A 24532-nucleotide genomic window follows, 5' to 3' on the forward strand; every position below is an offset into this window, starting at 1 on the left:
CATGCTATTACTTCTCCTGTTCTTTAACTTCATTGGTCTTTTGCATTCTCATCTCTGCCTTTCTTCCCACTAAAGGTTGTCTCATGATATGAGTAATTTCAGGCAATCTACATGTAAGATCTTTCAGAAATGAAGCCACATACATTTTTATCATGACTCAGATATCAAAGATTGCTATGTATGTCCTAAATTTGGTCTGAGAATGCTAATAGAAGTACAGAATCATTTCCTTCAGTTTAGGGTCTTAGTCTCCTTGAAGCATTTTTTTTTTTTTGCTACAAATATAATCTTACAAGTTTTGTAAGTGTAAAGATAAATAAGAATCGTATCTACATCTATGCACTGAATTCTGGGTAAGACAAAGCCCACTTAGCATTACTTCAAGAAATTCTGAGTTATCCATAATGTGGTATGCCAAGAATGCATCTTATAAATCTTTTCCTACCTTTAGTTTTTTACAGCAGGGTCACATTTTTCTAGTTGAAAATTCATATAGAAGCATTAGATTTGGATGGAACATTTATCATGCCTAGATCAAGACTTTTACTTTTTTTTTCTTAATATTCTCATTACAAATAAAAACCATGAAAAGCCAATATTTTTCTTTATGAGAGACTCAAATTCTCTTTTGGATATATATATATATATATTAACACTACAGTTATGAATTGTTCCAGCAAAATGTGCTTAGGAAGTAAGTGAATTGGAATTATGCAAAATAAAAAGATTGAAAGGATCTCTAGTTATTCAAAAGATTTAAGTTGCTTTGGGGTGCTGAACTAAATTCAGATTCCCAATGAATCAACTAATCAAATTAATATTCACCTTAGATTTCACTAGTGGGATTTAAATATTTCTTTTAAGATGTTAAGCAAAAGCTTAATCATAGGAAAAAATTATTGGAAATTAAAGTAACTTTTAAATCAATTAATGTGATATAAGTGCAATTAAATTTTGCAGTTTAGCCACCTATTTTATCATGCTTGGAAAGGATAAGAAGTAGCATGTACTTCTTGAATTTATTAGTTTTGTGAATACAAAATTAAACATCCAAGATAAGATTATTTTATGGTTTGTGCTTTTGTTGAGAATAGATTATGAATATTTTATTGTGATATAATTCTGTTTATTCCACTTCTTTGTTAATTAGAATTAACTTATTCCCCAAATAGGAAAAGGTATTGAAACTTTGTGAAGCAGCTCATTTCCAGACAACATTTTGTTTTTCTGTTAGCTTTTGTCTTTTAGAATTTGTGTTTTAAACTAGTTATATTAAGCAAACTCTATATATTATTGTTATACTTAATATGGTTTATAATCTTAGTTTTAATATTTTACTTATTAACTCATTAGTGCTTAGTTATTATGGCTTTGTCTTTTTCTTTTCTGATGTGGTACAATTTAAATACATTCACATGAATAAAGCAAACAACATAGCTCCACCTCCTCTCCTCTGGGACTGAAATCTGGGATTGAAATGAGGAGCTGACCACACCCATCTCTGGGATGGCTGGACTGTGAGCACCCACTGGGAACATTTAACAGATGGAGCATAATTGGAAAACTGAAATAGTTAAAGGTTCCAACTAATGATGTTTTCCTTTGTTTTTTTTGGCTCTGGATAAGGAAAATGGGAAGCAATAGCATTTTTTTTTTTTTTTAAATGAGAAGGACCTGGCTAACTATTAGATATCAATTTTCTAAGAGGCTGAGTTATTTTTCTGTTTTGCTCTTCACAAAATATTTATAGCATTACACGTTTTATTTGGTCTCTGAAAGACTGAAAGTATAAAACAACAATTTCCAGTTGTTAAAGTTACTGGGTCTTCAAATTTATGCATTTAGGTAAGCCAAATATCTATGTCATTGTCTAAGTGGGACACTTTTTTTTTTTTTTTTTTGGCATAACTCAAATGCTTTAAATCTTACACTTGTTCTTTTAGATCACTGATCCTAACTTCTGGCAGCCAGATGTATCATAAGTTAGAAAAAAAAATATTGTTTGAAGAGTTCAAACCTACTGATTTAAAAAAATTATGATTGATATGTGGTATTTGTTAATTTGAATGTCATAAAACTCTTATTTTATTTAACTTTTCATGTGATTATATCATGATTCTCTAACAAGATTGGTAGTTATTTTAGTCATGGATACTTAAATTTTTTTGCATTGTATCTAGTAAGGACCCATTCATATAATTTGTTCATTGATTGCTTTATTTCTGTGTCTCACCTAATCAAATAGTGAAATAAGCAATTTTAGGATCTTATCACTTAACCCAGTATCAACCAAATGGGCCAAATTCCTAATGACATCTGCCATGCTTCTGCCTATGTCAAATCCAGCTCAAGGCAACTTGACAAAATTGACTTTCTAATTGTGTGTGAGATGAAGCTACTTTGTTGATTATCCCTGATGCATCGAAATCATCATGTGAGTTAGTATTGTGGTGAAGCAGAAATAAGTGTACCTATTGTCATTTTGAAGATTAGTGACTAAACCAGTTTAACATGTTGGGAACGGTTTCTTGTGTCAAAATCCTATCTCTTTTAAAAAGCTAATTTATCTAGCCAATTCCAGATTCCTTGTAAGTCTGTAGTAAGTTTTTTTTTGCTTCTACTATCAAAAATTAATAATGGAATCTTTAGAAATTGTTCTTATAATTTTTTTCTCAGAAATAGGATTTAAAAATTCTCACCAGTGAAATACCATATTTACTACCATGACTACTTACCAACTCAGCATTGTTCTCTGTGAGTTTATAATCATAGGAGTAAGGGTAGAGCATCATTTGGGAGTATGAGTGGATCGTCAGATATGCTTTGATGGAAGACAGGTTGCTGCGGATGAAATTAGCCAGAGCCTTTGTCTCTCTTTCGGATTCTGCAGCAGGTCCACAGTAAGTTTCATCACAGGGGCTTCGAGAAGCTCCCATTTCTAGAAAAACAGGTCGTTAATGGAATGGTCACCTACTGAAGTTATCACAAGGCATGTTTCAAACTTTCAAATTATAAAGTTAAAAATAAGCTGTTTTCACAGGAGTCCTTATGATAATGTATGTATATATTATAAAGCATGCATGCATTTAGTCACAAGATTAGGGTGTATGTTTTGAAGCTAATGGGGTAAAAGTCATCAGTGTGTCCCTGTGTAGTAATATACAATGAGACCAATATAGTGTAAAACGATTAATAAGTAGGGGACAAACTAATATCCGTGAGAAATTTCCTTATTATTGTAATCATTTTCTGAGAGTTGAATCACAAAATTAGAATTATATCACCATTTCATTTAAATAATTGTTTAATGACTGTGTCCTCTGGATTATACATTTTGAAGTAGGAGGATTATGTCTGGATCACTCAGTCTTGTGTGTCTAGCATCTAACACAGCTGAGAGCCCAATAGAGCACACAATACATTTTTTTGAGTGAATAAATAAACTGTTTATTGTCTGTGCTTTCAGAAAGTTAGAATTCTAAAATATAAAACTTTACATTTTTTCTTGTTTTGGACACTGTTGTGTTTTCCTGTGTTATTTCTCCTCCTGTGCTTTTCAACAGATGCTTGCAAAATGGTCAGCCAGATACTTACTGCACCAACCAGCATCAAAATTTCTATTGGGGTCTGTGCCAGTACAGGTAGTTCCAGCCTGGGTGGAGCGGGTCTTTCTCCACATTCGGTTCTGAAAGTGGATTACGTGGTTAGGCCAAGTATAAAAGAAAGTGGGTTGGTTTTAATTTCATCAACCTCTCTCAATATTGGTTCATATACCTTGGTCCAGGTGTAGACGTAGCCATCGATATTGAGCACAGGCAAGACATAAAAGTCTAACTTGTTGAGAAGCTCTGTCATGTGGATCTCATGTCCATAGGTGCGAATAGCCTATGTATGAATTAGGAAGAGAATGTCATGGAAAAATAGAATGCGTGATGCTACTTAAATTTACATAAACTAGATGAATATTGACTTTGGTAATGAAAGCCATGTCCCCTATTGAGGTAGACATTATTAATATCTAAAAGGCAGTTAGCAAAATATTACCCATAGTTTTGGTTAAAATAGTTGTTTTTAATTCTTCTCTGTTTCCAGGATATTCTATTATATCCATATATAACTCACATAACTATTTATTTAACTTTTTACTTTAAAGATGAACAAAGATTTAATAAAATTATAGACTTTTAAGAAACATACATATATTCACTTATTTTGCAATAGTACTGCAATAATTGTTTTTCAAAGTGAGTAGGATATGAGGGTAAGACCTATTCTTAGTAAGTAAGGAATATCTATGGATGGCTGTGCATGTTTCTAATATCATCTAGAAATTTATTTAAGTTTTGTGAAGCCGCCTATAGATGGTCTCACTAGAGAGACTGTCCAATAAGGAAAAAGAATGAGAAAGCCTCCCATTATGAAGTGAGCTCACACTGATAGATTTTGGGTGGCTCTCACCAAGGCTCCAGGCTGCATAATGTGAAAGTATCTTTCTTACTCCTCTGTATTGAGTAGGGAACCCTGTTAAGAGACCAGTTCTCCCTACTAAGTATTGTGGACATTTCTCTATGAATGAAGGACTTCATGCTCATTTATTATGTTCTCTTAGTCATAGTTCCTCAGCCCCAGGATCATATTAAACGTAAATTCAACTCTTTCCTAGGCTTTCTTGAATAGATTTTAAAATATTTAAGTCTTCTATGTATTAATAGTTTTTATATACTTTTTGTGACTCTATACATGTATATTTATTATAATAATACATGATAAAATAAGTGATTTTTAGGCTGGGGGAGCTATAGAACCATTAGACCATGGTCTAATCTTGGAGATAACCAAAGTAGTGATAAAAGTTTTTTCCTGGGGTGCCTGGGTGACTCAGTCATTAAACGTCTGCCTTCGGCTCAGGTCATGATCCCAGGGTCCTGGGATCGAGCCCCACATCAGGCTCCCTGCCTGGCGGGAAGCCTGCTTCTCCCTCTCCCACTCCCCCTGCTTGTGTTCCCTCTCTCGCTGTGTCTCTCTCTGTCAAATAAATAAATAAAATCTTAAAAAAAAAAAAGTTTTTTCCTTCTAGAGGGCAGATGGTGAGATATCCATTGAAGTTAAATGGTTATAATTGGATACATAACGTGTCTAGAAACCAAGACCATGACAAAGAGATACAGAAGTGTTTCACACAAAATACAGTATATTGTATATAATAATGTGCTTATATTTTAAAAGTACCTCAATATTTTAAACTTCTAGTTTTGAAGTAATTTTAGACTTAGAGAAGAGTTGCAAATACAAGGAGTTCCTATATATTCTTCACTTAGCTTCCCCTAATGTTATCATCTTACTTAGCCATGGTACAGTGATCAAAGTGAAGGAATTAACACTGGTACAATAATGTAAGTTAAACTATAGGTTTTATTTAGAGTTCACCAGTTTTTCCACTATTATCCTTTTTCTGTTCTAGGATTCAGTACACAATCCCACATTGCACTGGTTGTCATGTCTCCTTAGTCTCCTCTTATCTATGAGAGTTCCTCAGTCTTTCCTTGTCTCTTATGACTTTGACACAGTTGAAGAATACTGGTCTGGTTACTTTGCAGAAGGTCCCTCAATTTGGGTTTGTCTCAATATTTTTTATGATTAGAGGAAGGTTATGAATTTTGAGGAAAAATACCATACAGACGGTGTGTCTTTTTAGTACATAATATCAGGGGGTACATGATACTGATTATGTCTTAATGCTGGTGATGTTACCGGTGATGTTAACCTTGATCACTTGGTTAAGTAGTTTCTGCTAAGTTTCTCCACTGTAAACTTTGCCTTTGTTAAGTAATACATATTTTTTTTGGGGGGGGGATACTTTGAGACTGCAAACATTCGATTTGTCTTTAAACTTTTACTCAATAATATTTGCATACATACATAGGTTTTCGTGAAATGATTATTACTGTGGTGTTCTACTGATAATTTTCTAGTTTGTTCATTCTTTGTACATCCATTAGTTGTAATTCTTCTTTAAGAAAGAGTTGTTCCTTCTCACCTTTTTATTTATTAATTGAATAACTTATCTATATCAATATGGGCTCATGGATATTTAAAAACTTCAGCTAAAGGGCTTCCACATTTATCTTATCATTAGAATTATAAGGAATGAAAAACAGTATCATTTACAGTAGGGACTGCTATGTATTGTTTTCTTTTTTTTCTGAGGTATACAATGATTATTTTTTAGGAGATAATGATCAAGCTAGTGGCTTGTCCACAATCTTTAACTTTTAAATGATCTATCATTTATACTGCTGGTTAGCCTCTCCACCGAAGGTGGGTGATAAAGTTCAGATGAGTCAAATATAAATAAATACAATTTGGTAACTGTTTTAAAATCTTACCTCATAAAGGTCTCTTGGGGAAAGTTGAAACTAATACCCAAAAATGGGAACTTGGGGAATTACGAGGTTTTTCTGTGTTGTTATTCTCTTTTATTATAGCTAGATTATAAGAAATTGATTTAAATAAAATGCTTTCTGCTTCCCTTGGCCAAAAATGATTCTACATACTGACCTCTCTCACAAACCATTGGCAAAATGCAGGGGAAATCCATTCTCTGGCATGGAAACCACAATCCATGAAAATGGCAGGCTTATTTGGTCCAGCTTTGCCAACCTATTGCAAACAAAAGGAAAAGGGAAATTGTGATTCATCACAGTCAGGGGTTAACATTCACTACCCGTCTGGGCGTTGGATTCAACAGGTGAAACTTGACAGCAGCAAGAGATATATCCCATGATTAAATTAAAACATAAGACTAGCACAGTATGTTCTTGCCACTAGACACAATGTTTGAGATGAAGGCTTACATGGCTGTATATTATTTTTATTAAGCTTGACAAGCTCATATTTTCAGAAGATGCTGATTACTCTGCTTAATTGTACTCACGTGGAAGTTATTTTCAGCTGCTATTATTAGGTGACATGACCAAGACAACTGGATGAGTAATTAGAAGTAATCATGATTGTTGCTAATCTTGTAAGAATTTTTCCTTCTCTCCCACTTACTCCTTGTCTTTTTATTTTCTTCATTAGAATTACATGACAAAAATGGCATTAGAGGATGACAGAAACAAATCGTTGATACGCTCTGTAATGTTGTCTGATAGACGTGAAGTTTATGAACCTCTTTAGGAAATGGATTTGCAAACAACATCTGGGAGAGAAGAATTTCATCAAGGTAGGTGATCATTTACATTGCTTATAGGAATGCGGTTAAATTTATAGGACTTCTCTTATTTTACTGCATTTTCCTTTTGAATAAATCAAAATAATGATTTAAAAATCCACATATGATAAAAGAAGCTGGGGAATCTGTTTGATTCCCTGGGGCATATAGGCAGGGAAAGAGTTATAACAATGTTTGGGATGAGCATGTCTGTGAAACAGATGTTAATGTGTTAGAATTCATTGATTTAAAGCCCTCAGACATGGCAAGGTCGTGGGTAAAAAGGATTACCTTGAGGAGGTACATAGTGCGTCCTTCAAATGTGCTTCCGATGGCACTGCGAGAGATGAGGCCTGGATTCTCACTGGTGACTTGTTGAGTCCATGCCTCTATCTACCAATGCAACCATTTGTGGATTAATGTGCTGTTCTTAGTTCAGTTCCCACAGCAATGTCTGTCTAAGTCATGTGCACATCATACCGTTTCCCAGTTGTTGTACTTCTTGTAACTGTGTCCAGTTGCACGGACCTGGCTGTCAAACTGACCTTCCAGCACAGATCTCAGGTTGCTTATCAATACCCTGTAATAAACCAAAGGAAGTGCTCCTGTGAACGTAAGAGTATTTCCCAGTGAACATATGCAAAAAACCAGAGTCACTGCTTCAGTAAATCCTGCAATACATTCTCCATGGAGTCACATGTGTCCTCTGAGTGTTCCTGATGCCCTTCAACCTGAGCTGCTCATCACAAAGAGTGAATATATCAATGGAGAGTGCAAGCAAGGCAGGCCCTTTCTCAGCCTAAACTTGACATATTTAAGTGTCCTTGGACCCTAAATTCAGAAAATGGTTTCCTCTGGTACCTGGGGCATTCTGGAACAGGGCCTTGGGCCTTGGGCTACCACACAAAAGTATGCACTTGAGCCCTATCTGTGGACTTTCTTCCTCAGGACTTTCCTGGTTTTAGCACTAAATGTCCCATGACATGTCTCATGTCCCAGGAACCAGTCAGTCCCAGGTAAACTGGGACAGTTGGTCATTTGAGGGCCTTTATCTAGGTTTTGAGAAAAATATCTTGAAAGGTGGAAATTAATATTAATAAACTAAACATTCATTAGGCAAAAAATGCTGGGTTTAAAGAACTAGTTTCTGCTTGCTTGTCTTTTGGCTGGTTTAAAGTAATCAAAGAATGGTTCTGAAGCAAGGCAGTATGAAAATGGTGACAGACCTTTGAGGCCTGCTTATTTCTATAAATGATTGTTCAGGTGAAAGTTTCTATTATAAAAGGCAGGCCAGAAGGTGTGGACATGTGTGACTTCATTTGTCTTTGCTACTGTTGAGTGGAAAGTATGTTCTGAAAGGACAAAATTTTATGAACATTAATGTCCTTGATCACAGCATTGTGAATATTATGGACAGAAGCTAGTTTTCAGAAACTTCTATTATCCACAGTCAAGCCTTGAAATGTTTTTATCTGCACACAGAGAATTGCAGCCACACATCAAAAAGTCTACTTCTCCTGTGGCTGCCCCAAGGGCATTCTGATGAAGTCTGTCAGGGACATCCTCTGAACCTCCCTCCTGGTCTCTCCTTCATTTGGTTAACTTGGGAACGAACTTGTGTCTGTTTATGGAAAATGCAATAAATTAATACTAAATGATATTTTCTTCCTAGCAAGAGGTAAATACTATCTTAAGGTCTTAACTGACTTAAGGTGGTATTAAAAATAAAGGGAAAAGGAGCAGATTAAAAAATTTAGCTTGTGGAAAGAAAATTTCTCCTTGAGCAGCCATTAGTACTTTGTTGGTGTATTAGTTTCTATGGCTGCTGTAAATTACCACAAATGTGGTGGTGTAAAACAACATGAATTTATTATTTTACAATTCTGTAGGTTAGAAGTCCAACACGGGTCTCAGTGGGCTAAAATCAGGGTGTCAACAGGGATGTGCTTCTTTCTAGAAGCTCTAGGGGAGCATCTGATTCCCTGCCCTTTCCTGCTCCTAGAGGCTTCCCACATTCCTTGGCTCTTTGCCTGTCTCTTTTAACTTTGAAGCCGGCAACAGCAGCTTAAGTCCTTTGCATGTCACATCACTCTGACCCTATCTTCTGCCTCCCTCTACCACTTGTAAGGACCCTGTGATCATGTTGGACCTATGGACAATCTAGGATAATCTACCTATCTACCTACCTACCTATCAGCTGCTTAGCAACCTTAATTCCATCTTCAAACCTAACTCCTCTTTGCCATGCAACGTGCCATATTCAGGTATTCTGGGGATTGGGATGTAGACATTTTGGGCAGGACCACCATTCTGCCGGCTTCAGTTAGCATTGTTACTATAACAATGATTATAGTAAGTGCTATAATTATATTCAACACCCTAATTGGATTGTTAGGGGATAGGACAGAAGAAGAAATCCAGAATTAGGAATCAAAAGGTCAGGGGCCATAGTTTTGCCTAACTTGTAAATTGGCTTCAGAAAAATCACTTAATCTCTGGGCCTTACTTTTGTAATTTTTAGAATGGAGCATTTGATTAGCTGGTATTAAATGTCCTTTTCAGTTCTAAAATGCAGTGACTTGACTCAAATCTGTAGGCCTTGGTCATAGTTGTCTTTCAAGGTTTATGAAAAAAATTTAAACTGAAATTTCTGGTTACCATAAACTTCATAAACTCCAGGAAACACCTAAAATAGATAGTTTAGAAAAAGGATTTTCAAATATATAATTCATAAAAACTAAAAACAAAAAAAAACTAAAGCAAAATAAGCAAAACAAAAACCTAAAAACAAAAAAAATCGACTGGCCAAAATCTTTTTTTTTTTTTAAATTTTATTATGTTATGTTAATCACCATACATTACATCATTAGTTTTTGATGTAGTGTTCCATGATTCATTGTTTGTGTATAGCACTCAGTGCTCCAATCAATACGTGCCCTCTTTAATACCCATCACCAGGCTAACCCATCCCCCCACCCCCCTCCCCTCTAGAACCCTCAGTTTGTTTCTCAGAGTTCATAGTCTCTCATGGTTCATCTCCCCCTCCAATTTCTCCCCCTTCATTTTACCCTTCCTACTATCTTCTTCTTTTTTTTTTTTTTTAACATATAATGTATTATTTGTTTCAGAGGTACAGGTCTGTGATTCAACAGTCTTACACAATTCACAGTGCTCACCATAGCATATACCCTCCCCAATGTCTATCACCCAGCCACCCCATCCCTCCCACCCCCAACCACTCCAGCAACCCTCAGTTTGTTTCCTGAGATTAAGAATTCTTCATATCAGTGAGATCATATGATACATGTCTTTCTCTGATTGACTTATTTCGCTCAGCATAATACCCTCCTGTTCTATCCACGTCGTTGTAAATTCGACTGGCCAAAATCTTAAACAAAATAGCTATATTCCAAAATCATCAATTTGAAAGAAAAAATGCTGTGTAACAAGGATGAACTTTTCTGGCTGAACTTTTCTTGAACTAGAACTCCGAGAGAAAATGGTAAATGACATCTACTTTCTCTTTAATAAGATTTTTCATTGTCAGTGAGCAAGTACAATATCACCTAGGTCACATGGCTTGTTAGTGGGTCCCCAGAGAAAAGAAATCATCACTTAAATGCTCCCAGGCATTCCACAGCTTCAAGACCTTCGATAGACAACTGGATCTAAGACCATAACCATGGGAAGCTCTGATCTATCAGGAACAGGCTCTGAGTAGAGGGGGCAATAGACCGTCCACAGAATATTGCTATCCTTTCTCTGCACCTAATACTCAAATTCACATAATTTAGGAGAATCAGTGACTATGTACGGATTAGTGTTTTGTTTGGTAGTTAGATGAGACATTCTGTTAGAGTTATTACTATGTTAACTATTAAACCTTTACATCAATAATTAGGACAAAGAAGCATAAAAAAAACCTGTTAAATTTAAGATGACACCCAGGAGTAAAAGTACCCTCTAGTAAGTTGCAAAAGAGCATCAGAATGAGGTTGAATGGAGCACTGGGTGTTATACACAAACAATGAATCATGGAACACTACATCAAAAACCAATGATGTCATGTATGGTGATTAACATAACATAATAAAAAACTAATGAGGTCATGTAGGGTGATTAACATAACATAATAAAATAAAATTAAAAAAAAAAGAATGTGGTTGAAATGTGGTGCTGACTTTTGCCTGAAGGCGGGGGATTGACCTCAAATGATCCTTTCTAGCCTTGTGATTATTTGATTTTATTAGATTTAGGACAAAGCACTACTTTAGCTATATTACAAATATTATTACTAAATAATGAGCTTCTATTCTAGGAGATTAAAACAATGCCTCTTAATGTAATAGGGACTGCATTACAGCTCCAAAATACAGAAGCGTGTACACTATTTTATACTTTTATATGTTCCTTTTAATAGTCTCCCCAACTTCTTTTTTATAAACATGCAGGCGAATTAGATAACAGGGACTCCCAACAAAACAACGAAGAGAATGTCTGAGAAGGAGAGGCATGACTCACTTTTTCCCCCCTTATAGATTGTTGAACAAGGAGTATTTGGTTAGTTCCTCTACTACATGACCATAACCATGGTGATAACTAGTGAAGAAGACTGTTATGTACCCATTGCTGTCCAAGGACACGTTCCTGTCTTAATCTGAAATACACAGAAAAATAATGTTATAGGAAGTTATATTAGTAACAATCAGTCTCTCCCTGGATTGCATAGGGCAAAGACAACCTTCCTGCAATTTGTAGGAAGGTATTCTGTGAAAGCCTGTCTACCAAAAAGGTCTGTTAACGTCTTCAGAACAGTAAGTTGGAGATTTGCACCATCCAGTTCCTAGTCTTTCTGTATCTAAGGGTGCAGCATAAGCATAAAAATACAGTTATTTTTCTTGGTGCACACATTCTGAATTTTTTTCCCATGGTAACTCAGAAACTGGTTAAAGCTGCCAAAGTGATACAAGTCTTGGTGAAGAGGGATGGAACCATGGAAAAATCTGCAAAGCTATTTTGGTGAAACTTGTGCAGTAGTTGGTTCCTATTGGATATAAACACTACTACAAATTCTTACTGGCAGGAAACTGTCTAAATACAAATTAGCTACCATATGAGGTAATAGTGGGATGCACAGGGACTGCTTACAGCCCCAGCAAGGATATTGTTAGTGTGCTTCTCCAGGATTTCTAGGGACTTATTATTATTTAATATTTAGAAAATTGTAGGCTACATGTGTGCTGAGCAGTGGACAGAGAAGCAAAAATTAGCAAGAGCTTAGCTCTCAGGGAATATCCTATGTTCTAGATGAGACTACATTCATACCCAATTCCCAAAAAGTTTATCCACTAAAAAAAGATGTTAATTTTCCACCTGATAAAGGGAGATTGATATGCGATTAGAAGCCAGTTTACTGCTTTACGATATAGGTAGAATTAGGACATCATTTAAGTAGCTAGGGTTAGCTTATGGTCTCTGATCATCCTTTTATTTTTCTCCAAGAATTATAAAGAAACTATCATTAAAAAAATATTACTGAAGGCTCTTAAAGGCTAGGATTTTAGAAGTTCTTCCTAGTGTAAAAAGGAGAGCAAAAAGTCACAGACATGAATCTTAATCAAATTTTGAGACTTAACTGTGTTATATCTTTGCTTTAAAAAGACAGTCAATTCTTAAGGTCACATTTTGACACTTCCCTCAGGCAGAAGCAGATAGCTAAGCTATATGAAACATGATAATGGGGTTAAAAAAATAATTGCTGTTGACCTTTAAGAAATGTATCATTTCCCTCTTTGTACAATAGTAGACCATAGCAGTAGTAATATCAGTTGCAATTTATTTACATATTGTTTTAGTTCATCTTCACAGTCCTTTGAGAGAGGCATTATATATTCATATTATGGATAAGGAAACTGAGGCTCAGAAAAATTAAGCAAATTATCTAAGGTCACACATTTAGGAAGTTGCAGAGCCAGGATTTGAATCTGGCCTGTTTTTTTCCCAGAGCATTTACTTGTTGTGTTATGTTGTACCACTTCTCCTGATGTGGTACAGACTTTATAGGTAACAATTCTGACATCTTCACTAGCATAAATACTATTTGTTATTTTTAAGATGTGAAAAACAAGAGAAAATTTCTGTTAAAAATTTTAAAGTTACATTTACTCAAAATATAATGAAGACTTGAGCTTGTGGTGGGGTGTTGTTGGGTAAACATTTGAATGTTCAGCACTGGAGCTTGACACTGCCTCTTTGCTTCTTACTGATCCACTCCCTGGAGGAAGAACTCTGTTTTGAAAGAAAAACCTCATTTCTTTCTTACCTCTAGTGCAAATGCCTCCAGGTTAGCATGGTCTCTCCTAGTTCTAAGCTTACCATATAGTCTGTTCTCTGCCTAGAGTATGATTTTTTTCTTTTCTTTGGCTAACACTGGCTCATCTTTAAGTTCTCAGCTGAAGCCTCATTTCCTCCGGTGGTCTTCCCTGATTGCCTAGAGCTGGTCAATTCCCTTGTACCTCTAGCTCTTTACTCTTCTTGACATCTGTTACACAGTTTTGCAATTCTTTGTTTAAAGTCTGTTTTCCTCTGAAGGGATTGGGGCCATATCTATCTTTTTTGGTGCTTGGTATATGCAGGCACTTATTAGCTATTTGTTGGATCAACAATGGACAACTGCTTCTATTTGTTGGATCAACAATGGACAACTTCAGAGACACTCTCATCTGAAAAGGCTTACATGGACCAGTGTGGTATTTGGGGAGAGGAGACATGGGGTGATCAGCTTAGCCAATTCTGTTCTGGGCCTTTGGGGAATCACTTTCCTTTCTTTTAGTCCTTCTCTCCATGACTTCTACCATTAGAAATAGTGGTGGGGCTGTGGGGGGTAAAAAGACAGAAGAACCATTCAGTCTGACCCTAATCTTGTCCTTAATCTAAAGGAGTATGAGGAAGAAAAACAAAACTGGAAGTATCACAATTCCAGATTTCAAGTTATATTAAAACAGAATGGTACTGGCATAAAAATAGACACATAGATCAATGGATTATAACAGAAAACCTAGAAATAAACCCACAATTATATGGTCAATTAATCTTTGACAAAAGATGAATGGATATACAATGGGAAAAAACAGTCTCTTCAACAAATGGTATTGGGAAAACTGGACAGCTAATGCAAAAGAATGAAACTAGATCACTTTCTTTCACCATACACAAGAATAAACTCAAAATGCATTAAAGATCTAGTGTGAGACCCAAAAGCATAGAAATCCTGGAGGAGAGCTTAGGCAGTAGTCTCTCTGACATCAGCTGTAGCAACATTTTTCTAGCTATGTCTCCTGAGGCAAGGGAAATAAAAACAAAAATAAACTATTGGGACTATATCAAAATCAAAAGTTTCTGCACAGTGAAGGAAATAACAAAACTAAAGGCAGCCTATGGAATGGGAGAAGATACTTGCAAATGACATATCCAATAAAGGGCTAGTATCCAAAGTATATAAAGAACTCTGATACAACTGAATACTGAAAAAGCAAATGATCCAATTAAAAGATGGGTAGAAGACATGAACAGACATTTCTCCAAAGAAGATATCTAGATGGACAACAGACACATGAAAAAATGCTCAACATCACTCATCATCAGGGAAATGCAATCAAAACTACAATGAGATATCACTTAACATCTATCAGAATGGCTAAAATCAAAAACATAAGAAACAATAAGTATTGGCGAGGATGTGGAGAAAAAGGAACCCGCTTGCACTGTTGGTGGGAATGCAAATTGGTGCAGCCATTGTGGAAAACAGTATGGAGGTTCTTCAAAAAATTAAAAATAGAACTACTCTATGATTCAGGAATTACACTACTGGGTATTTACCCCCAAAATACAAAAACACTAGTTCAAAGGGACACATGTACCTTTACATTTATTGCAGCATTATTTAAAATAGCCAGATTATGGAAACGGTCAAAGTGTCCATCCATAGATGAATGGATATAGAAGATGTGGCATATATACACAATGGAATATTAGTCAGCCATAAAAAAGAATAAAATTTTGCCATTTGCAACAACATGGATAGAGTATGAGAGTATAATGCTAAGCAAAATAAGTCAGTCAGAGAAAGACAAGTACCATATGTGGAATTTAAGAAACAAAACAGACAAACAAAGGAAAAAAGAGAGAGAGAGAGACAACCCAAAAAACAGACTCTTAACTATAGAGAACGAACTGATGGTTACCAGAGGGAAGGTAGGTGGGGGAGTGGAGGAAATAAGGGATGGAGATTTAAGAGTGCACTTATCATGATGAAAAAAAATCAAATGATAAGAAAATATGTGAATAATTGGTTAAGTTGAAATAAATACTGATTGAGTCTGGTGTGCACACACAAAAAATTAGGAGCATGAGGAGTCCTTATAGCTCATAATAGGTCTGGCTGCTCACTTGGAAAGAAGACTTGATATTATTTGGCACTAAAACTGTGTCTAGCTGATAACAGAGTGTTCATTGGTTTGGCTTATAGTCTATATATCATTTGTAAACCAGTAGCAGGTCAGATATCTTGCTGAATTGGGGTTCAAGAATGAGTCAAAACCAATTTTTTATTGGAATAAGAACTAAACAAAATACCTACCAGGCTTAAAGTCTTAAGATTTTGGAATCTAGGGCCAGTTTTGCCATGACCTATTTGTGGGGCTTTAGGGAAGCCATGGTCTTGGTCTTACTTTTACTTTCCCAGCGTTATTCAGAGGCTCAGATGAGAGCATATATGGGAGAGAATTTTAATAGCTATAAAACATAAACTTACTCATATTGTAGTTCATTCCGCTCCAGAAAATCTTCCACAGTGAAAATATCTTCTGCTTTTACACGAAAGTCAACTGTACTGTGAGGTTTGATTTGTGTGACAGAATCTGGTTTCCAGAAGTCAATCTGAATAAGGAGTAAGATATATTGTATTTGACACCTATAATTCAGTGGGTAAATTATCATCAGCAAGCACACTATTACTCTACTCCATTGAGTTATTTTCAAACTCAAATTATCCATGAAATCTCTTAAAAATGTCTCCTTTGAGTGAACAAGAGTTGGGACCAAGCAGTTAGATGTCAATAAAAGTGTTTACACATACATACATGGCCTTAATTGATTATCATCAAGCATGAAGAACATATAATTATTTCCCATAATGCTAGTTAATTGCAGTATTCTATAATGGTTCTTTTTCTATTTATTGATTTTCTGGAGCAATTGTTTATTGTGATAGCAGTGTTTGTGGTAATGGATAAATGTGCTGAATGAATGATGATGAATTAACTAGAGCCACAAAATTTAATAGAAAGAAACTGAGCTTTCCTTTTTACCTTTTAATTGATTTATTTTATTAATTTGTACTTGGAACTCAGCACTCACAGTAATGTGAAGAGCCAGGATCTACATCTCTGACCTGTGGAAGATATATTGGAAAGGAAGATGCATCTTTCCCCAGTGGTCATCTTGGCATCATGGCCAGAAACAAAATGCTCTCAAAGATCCAGACATTTTCACTTGTTCAGTTATTCATCAGCTGTTATTAAGGACCTACTATGTGCTAGGCTTTATGCCTGAGACTAGGAATACACTAGTGAGCGAATCAAACATAGCTTCTGTCCTTATGGGGGAGATTTTGGAGAAAATTATGCACAAAAATAACAGAATAACATATTTGATAATTCTAATGTTTTTCTTTATGGATGTGTGATTTCAAATCTCCTTTTTCCATGGAAAAACATTAACCAAGGATGTGTTGCCTCTCTCAGGTTTCTGATTTCTTGTTTCTTCCTTGAGCAGAGGAAAGTCCTACAAGCTTGAGGTGAGCCTGACAGTGGGTCTTTCTCTGCTCCTGTGTCTCACCCATTCTCCGTGTAGGTGTTTATGAGCTAGTCTCAGGCTGGAGGTGTGACAGGTGATATTTAGGACCATTGCTTGGAAACTTAGAAGGGAGTTTAGAGAAGATTTAGAGGTCGTTTAATAGAAACTAGTTAGGTAAGATATTAAGATGACTCAATTTCAGATACACTTGCCTGTGGAGAATCCAATAACCTGTATCTTGTCCTGGTAATCTTCAGACCACTGTAGATGTCTGGTGGGTGCTGAGTCATGAGTCAGGACCATAGGGAATGTCAGGGCAGTAGGATGCAGGGACATTGGGACAATATCAGAAGGAATTCCAGAAGAAAAATGTGAGCTTGGTTGTCGCTAAGGTGTTGAAAGGAGATAGTATTGATGATTTAATAAGGATTGGCTACACATTGTGATCTAGTGAATCATAGATGAGCGGATAAAGATGAAAGGTTAAAAGTGGGGGAAATATAAAGACATGTCATGATAAGAACAGAGAAAGTGAGGGGCTGGTGATCAATTCTAGTTAGCCAACATTGTAAAGAGAAGGACACTGAAGACAAGCACGTTATGGGAGAAAGCATATTTTTAAAAGTTAACTCTGAATTTGTGTATCTAATAAATACTTATCATTCCAAGGTGGGATGGGACAGGGATGTGTATCTTTATTATAGAGACAGAGGTTTAGAGTTGGTAAAGCACATAAAGTCCTCCAAGCATCTGTAGGCAACTTGACAGTGACCCACCCATACATAATGCTGGGACCTTTCAGTGTACTCAGGGGACTCCCCACTGCCAAGATCAGCATCTCTGTGTTTGAAAGCTCTTTCCCCTAGAACTGTAAAAAGCCAAGCTAACAGCTTGCAGCAGGCAGGAGGTGGCAAAGAAAACTCTTTCCAGAGAAGTGCTCAAACCAGTGAGCCTGGAAAGTGGATGTCTAAATACTCCAATTCCCTCATTTCTCAGGTGGGATATTTCTAAGGTGTGTGATTCGCCCCTTTCCTAGAGTTCTCTGTAGGATTAAGCTCTAGTCATACTCTGTGGTAGCTGTCTTAATAGTGTCCCCTTTGTTGGCTGCCTTCCCTTCTCTACATCACTCCTCACTTCTCTGTTAGTGTTCCCTGTACTTCCCAAACAGAATCTTTGCCCTCAAATCTTTGTCTAAGATTCTGCTTTGAAGAATCTATATTAAGATGCTAGCTTTTCACTTAGAGCAGCATATATCTGTGTAATGTCTTGGTGATGGTTCTAATACAATCTTGGGTACATCTAGTACCACTTCAGAATAGCCTAATTGCTTTATGAATGGGCTTTCTTTGCTATATTAAGTTGAAAGTTGCCTTTTCTAACCTCTTATTTATTTTATTTTATTTTTTTAATTATGTTAGTCACCATACAGTACATCATTAGTGTTTTTTAAATTTTTTAAATTAACATAAAATGTATTATTATTTGTTTCAGGGGTACAGGTCTGTGATTCATCAGTGTTACACAATTCCTAACCTCTTATTTCTTGCTTATTGGTCTTGGCTCTCCTAAATATTGGGAGATCGATTTCTTTCTTTCTCTATATTTATCTGCATATCTACATACATATCTACATATACATCTCTCTCTCTCTATATGTAGATATATACTGAATATATATATGCATATATATATAGAGAGAGAGAGGGAGAGACAGAGAGAGACTGAGAGAGAGGGACACACACAGAGAAAGACTTTTAAGATTCTGCAGTGAGAATGATGGATTCTTTAAAATGGGGTAGAGTCTCATAGCTGTGAATAAAAAATGTTCCTAGTTAAAAAAAAATGGGGTAGAGAAATCTCATGAAAATGTTTGACAGAAAACTTGTAGACCTAACCTGAAGTACCTTAAGATTTCAGTTTGACATGGAGAAGATTGGTCAGCAAATATACCAACATCCAACACTATGAAGTTTTACAAGTATGATGCAGACTTACTATATTGTGGAGTTAGTTCCCAGTGCTTCTTAGGAGAAATGGAGCCAAAAAGCAGGCGCAACTCTATAGCCTCATAGGTGTTTACCAGTGCATCAAGTATGAATACAAATAATAAACTCAAAATATTATCACAAGGAGATAAATGTACATTTCAGTAATTACCAAGACCTTGTGAATGAGATCTATATCTGAAATATGGAAATAGAGCAAAACATGATATGAGATATGGGGAATTGAATTATATGTTAATACACTGTAAAACTGAGGTTATAAAATTGTAATTCCAGGAAGCTGAGTTACAAAAAATCATAAAGAATGTTTGTTGGAAGATAAAGGAATATCTTTATGTCATAGCACTGTGGGAATGTCAACTTAATCAGCCAGCTGGCTAAAAACTAAAGAGTCTTTCTTAAAATATATTAAGAAACCAGCACAAAAGCAAGATAAAATAGTGTATCCACTATACATTCTTTTGGGCTTATAAGAGTATAAATATTGGTATTGGGGATCTTTGGCTCTTTACAAATTTACACAAATTTGTTTCTTCACATTGCATTTGGATATAAGTTGAACATGTGATAGACTCTTCATTTATCTAATGGAATTTTCTTTTCCTCTTGGAAGAAGAAATGACTTCTAACTGAGGATTCGTTCCAGACAGCAGGCAGGAACTTAGTAGTAAAGTACAGTGGGAGTGATGGGAACACTGGAAGACTGTAACCATGTTACTCTGGGCATAGCTGAACATGCACTTTACCATAGAGAAACAGAGTTCAAGAAAGTACAGAGAAAAGAGAATAGGTTTTATGGTTAATGTCTCCAATAAAGGAACAAGTGCAACTCTGATTGCAAGGAGACGAAATAAAACCCTTACTATATAATTACAGATGAAAAGGGGAGGCTGCCAGAGTCCCATGTGGTCACAGCTCTCCAGTACATTCAGCTTATAAAAGGATATGTTCAAAAGCTGGGAGGAAGGACTCATGGCCAAGGATGAATACAAAGACTAGATGCCCTTGTAATGATCTTATCAGGAAGGCTACAGTCCAGAATATGCTGCACTTGCAAGATTGCTAAGGAGAATAAAAACCCTTTCATTCATGTTGGAAATAAAATGAATAAAGAAGAAACATGCAGTCCCATTGCTTGGAGCTAAAGCATGATGTTTGTAGCTGGAAGAGAGAAAGTCACTCTATTTCACTGTTGTTTGACGTTTGTCTTTTCTGAGGGGGTACACTATCTCTTGTTTCTTCTCCTTCTATTGAGAGGTGAAATTACCCTAAGTAAAACATTTTTCACATGTTAGGATTTTTAGCAGAAATACCTTCTTTGGAAAGAGAACATTGAGGCCTAAGATAGAAGAGGAGAGAAGGGATTATACTGGCCATGTAAATTGCATTCAAAATTCCAGTTCTAAAGATGGTAATAATAACAAATACTTATATAGGTCTCATTACATAAGTTCTTTCTAAGTGATTTACCTATATTAAGTTTTTTTAAATCTCACAACAATCCTATAAGGTAAATACTATTCTTCTCATTGGACAAATGGGAAAGTTGAGACCCAGAGAGGTGTCCAAGGTCCAGCTAGCAAGTGGTACAGCCAGGAATTGAATCCAGGAGTCTGAGTCCAGATTCTCTGCTCTATTGTAAAATGCTGAATTTAGGTATCTAAAAAAATAACTGCACATGTGATTGCAGAACTCTCTCAGCACTCTTGGAGGAATCAGAGCTTGAAGGAATCACTAAGGAGTGTAGGGGTAAACCTTGGATTTCATAAATAGGAAAACAGGTGAATTCCAGAAGCAGGAGCTCCTGGGGCCTGGCATGGATTCTGGCAAAGCTGCAGAGTAAACTGGAAGCAGATGGATTGTGAATGCTCAGAAAAGGAAGCTGTGATCCCTGGGAGCCAGCATGGTTTAATGCAAGAGTAAGTCAGGCCTAATTAACTTCATCTTATTATTGAAAGAGACCACTAGCCTGATAGAATGCTGAATCTGAATCTTAGCAAAACATTTGACCAAGTCTCTGCATTTGTTCTTCTTTATAAGCTGGAAAGCACAGTGTTAACTACAGCTAACAGTAATGTGGATACTTGAGCAAACTTATCTGAGGATAGTTGGTTAATGCATCACTTTCAGTACTTAACACACTGGAAGCTCATGATAAATGTGTATTGAATGAATGAACCATGAAGGAGGCCTCTAATTCTGTGGTGACCCCCGATTAACTTAATATTTTTATCAGTGACAAAGATAAAAGTGGGGAAAGCATGCTTGTCAAACTTGCTGGTGATAAAAAGTTAGGGGGATGAATTATTTCCCTGGATGACTGAATTCATTTTTAGAATGATCTCAACATGCTGAAAACAGGCTATAAAGATACATTTTAACAGGGTAGATCTAAAATCCTGCATTTAGGTTAAAAAATAAATTAGGCAAGAAGAAATAATACCTTGTTTGAGGGTGATTCATGTGAAAAAAGAATAACCTAATGGTTTCGATTGGCCAATATGTTTGTTATAACCTAAGATTATTCTATAACTGTTCAAGAATGTTGCAAAGACTCTCAGGCCCCGTTAATAAATGTCTGCTTTACAGATGAAGACAGGCAATGGTCCTGTAGTATCTATTAATCAGAGCAAACCTAGAGGTCCATTGTCATTTCAGAAAGGTACATTTTAAAAAAGAAATATAGACAGAAAAATTGAGCTATATCCAGAGGTGACCAGAATGATCAGGTGTCTATAAACCCATGCTAAGAGAAATTATAGAAGGCCTGGAAGAAATAAATCTTAGAGGTGAGACAGTATTTGGCTCAGCTAGGTCCAGTGGACTAAAGTTAGAGAAAGTAGCTTTTAGCTTAACGTAACAATTGGAATGACTTGTAAGGCAAATGGACTGCTCTGAAAAGCAGTATTCCTGCCATCCCTGGAGGTACTCAAACAGGTTTGATTAGGGCTAGCAACCAGGGATGGTGTTTCTATGGAGGAAATTCCAGATTTGAGTGGAAGGCTGGAATCAATGACTTTTTATTTTCTTTCAATTCTAGACTTCCGAATCTGTTTCAGATTATGATACTGTATCTTCTTTCTTCCCCCCATACCTTAAAAGCTAAAAGAAAAAAACCTATAAAAAGATAGGTAGATAGATAGATAGATAGATAGATAGATAGATAGATAGATATAGACAGATGGATATTTGGGGGCTAGAAAATTATTTTGGTTCATATTTCATGAAGAAACAGGTTTGGCCCAAGTGAACGATCTGTGGTCAGCAATAGCTTCCTGCTATGTACATATATAATTAAAATTATCAGTTCTCATCCCATATACAGTGGATTTTTTTTAAGTAGCATAGAGATTTTGGTTTCTTGAAAGTAAAAAAAAATACGGAAATCATTCATGGCTTTTTACCTCCTTTGCCCCCCATCCCTTCATGTCATGTCATATCATTAAGAGGGCCTGAATCAAGGTCATGAAAACTCAAGCTGTTTGATTTGGAATGAAAGAAAATCAAAGGGAACAGATGATACATGGGATGTGGAAATGAATTTCAAGTTGGACAGAAGCCCAGTTTTTCAGTAATATCCAAGTTGATCATTTTTCACTTTTGCCTTAGAAGGGAAGTGACTATACATTAGATGTTCTGTGACCTTTGTGACAGTTCCATCTCATCCAGTTGTCATGTCCTGTCAGCTCCTTAAAAAGTTATCATGGATTTATAATACTATAGGGCTATGGCAGTCTAATTTAGGCAGAAAAAGAAGGTATTGTGGCATTAAATGTTTTTCAAGTTATTTCTTGCTATGGTTAAAATTTTAGTCATTCTTCCTTTGATGGAATCACAGTGCATTCTACGATTTTAAAGTAAGTGTAAAGCAAACCTATATTACGGGATCATTATTTACCTGGATGGTGCTGGCCAACTCATGGAGTAAGTTGATGTGATTTTCATCTTCAACATCGACACGGAATACCTTCTCACTGAATGGTGAGATAGCAGAAAAAGAAGAGAAAATTTAAAATTGGGTAATGCATTCAAATCTGGGGGATAGCAAGGAAGAGGACTTACTCATTTAAGGAGTTGCTTACTTACCCTTCAAAGTGCTCACCAGAATGGTGAGCAGATGCTAGGGCCAAAGTCACAAGAAGCAAGAACACCAACATTGTGACTGACTAGGTCCTTTGGGTGTGTTTCACCTGCTTTTATAGTCCAAGGTGTTATTTTCTTCTTCTGATTGCAGATAGGCACTATCAAATTTTGATTAATGGTTTTCCTAGTGTTGTTGCCTTGGTAGCTGTGTAACGTCTGGGAGGATATCTCTCTCAACACCTGTGGATACAGAGCAAATAATCTCAATTTGGATGTCAGACCTTGAATAGTTTGGAGCTATATGAGTTTTAAATAAAATCCATTTTGTAGTCTTTTTTTGGTAGTATTTTTTTTCATTTTGAATTGAGAATTACATACAATGAATTATATATAGATTTAAGTGTAACAGTTGATGAGTTTTGACAAATGCATACACTCATGTAACAAAGATCCCAGTCAAGGTATAGAACATTTTTTTCCCCCTAAGAAGTTCTTTGAGTACCTTTCCAGTCTCTTTCTGTATTTCTCATAGGCAATCACTATTTGGATCTCTAGCTTCATATATTAATTTTGCCTGTACTTCAGGCAAAACTTCATGTAAATAAGGTCATACCATAAATATCCCTTTTGGCTTCTTTCATTCAAGATAATGTTTTTGAGATATATTAGTATTTTTGTTTGCATTATTAGCTTGTTCTTCTCTAATATTAAGTAATGTTTCATTGTATGAATATACCACAATTTGTTTATCCATTTTCCTGTTGATGGATATTTGTGTTGTTTCCAATTTTGTGTTATTATGAATAAAACTGCAGTAAACATTTTTGTACAGAACTTTTTGTTGACATATGTTTTCACTTTGGGGGAGGTAAATATCTAAGAGTGGAATTGTTAAATATCAATGTAGGTGAGGGTTTAACATTGTAAGATTCTGCCAAACATTTTCCCACAGTAGTTGTTCCATTTTAAGCTTCTACCAGTATCCAGTAGCTCTCCATTTTCTCCAACACTTTGGTATTATTAGTCTTTAATTTTGACAATCCTAGTGAGTATGCAGTGGTATCTGTGCTTTTAATTTGTATTTCCCTGAAAATAATGATGTTGAATATCTTTTCAGGTATTTATTGACCATTTGTAAATCCTTTTTTGTGAAGGATCTATTACAGTCCCTTGCCTTTTTAAAGAAATTGGTTATTTGGCTTTATTATTGCTTTGTAGCAGTTCTTTATATATTCTGATTACAAGTCCTTTATTAGAAATATATATCACAAATATTTCTTGGTGGGTTTCATTTTCATTTTCTCAATTTTATCTTTTGATGAACAGAAGTTTTAAATTTTGATGGAGTTTCAGTTTATCCATGTTTTTCTTTTAT

The 24532-nt window shown here is 35.7% G+C and overlaps 1 protein-coding gene across 1 annotated transcript in view; it reads right to left on the reverse strand.

The window, feature by feature from the left end:
• The window catches only part of CPB1 (carboxypeptidase B1), a 41204-nt gene extending 17969 nt beyond the window's left edge, over positions 1-23235 (reverse strand). The window contains exons 1-9 of the mRNA XM_021685990.1: positions 23161-23235; positions 22973-23048; positions 16026-16150; positions 7694-7793; positions 7505-7606; positions 6559-6660; positions 3775-3885; positions 3595-3685; positions 2736-2938 (exon numbers count right to left, since the gene is read on the reverse strand). Coding sequence (XP_021541665.1) covers positions 2736-2938; positions 3595-3685; positions 3775-3885; positions 6559-6660; positions 7505-7606; positions 7694-7793; positions 16026-16150; positions 22973-23048; positions 23161-23231 — 981 coding nt within the window. The 5' untranslated portion in view covers positions 23232-23235. The remainder of the gene's footprint in view (positions 1-2735; positions 2939-3594; positions 3686-3774; positions 3886-6558; positions 6661-7504; positions 7607-7693; positions 7794-16025; positions 16151-22972; positions 23049-23160) is intronic.
• Positions 23236-24532: the final 1297 nt, after the last annotated feature.

This window comes from Neomonachus schauinslandi, chromosome 1 (genome assembly GCF_002201575.2).
Source record: "Neomonachus schauinslandi chromosome 1, ASM220157v2, whole genome shotgun sequence".
Classification (NCBI taxonomy): Eukaryota; Metazoa; Chordata; class Mammalia; order Carnivora; family Phocidae; genus Neomonachus; species Neomonachus schauinslandi.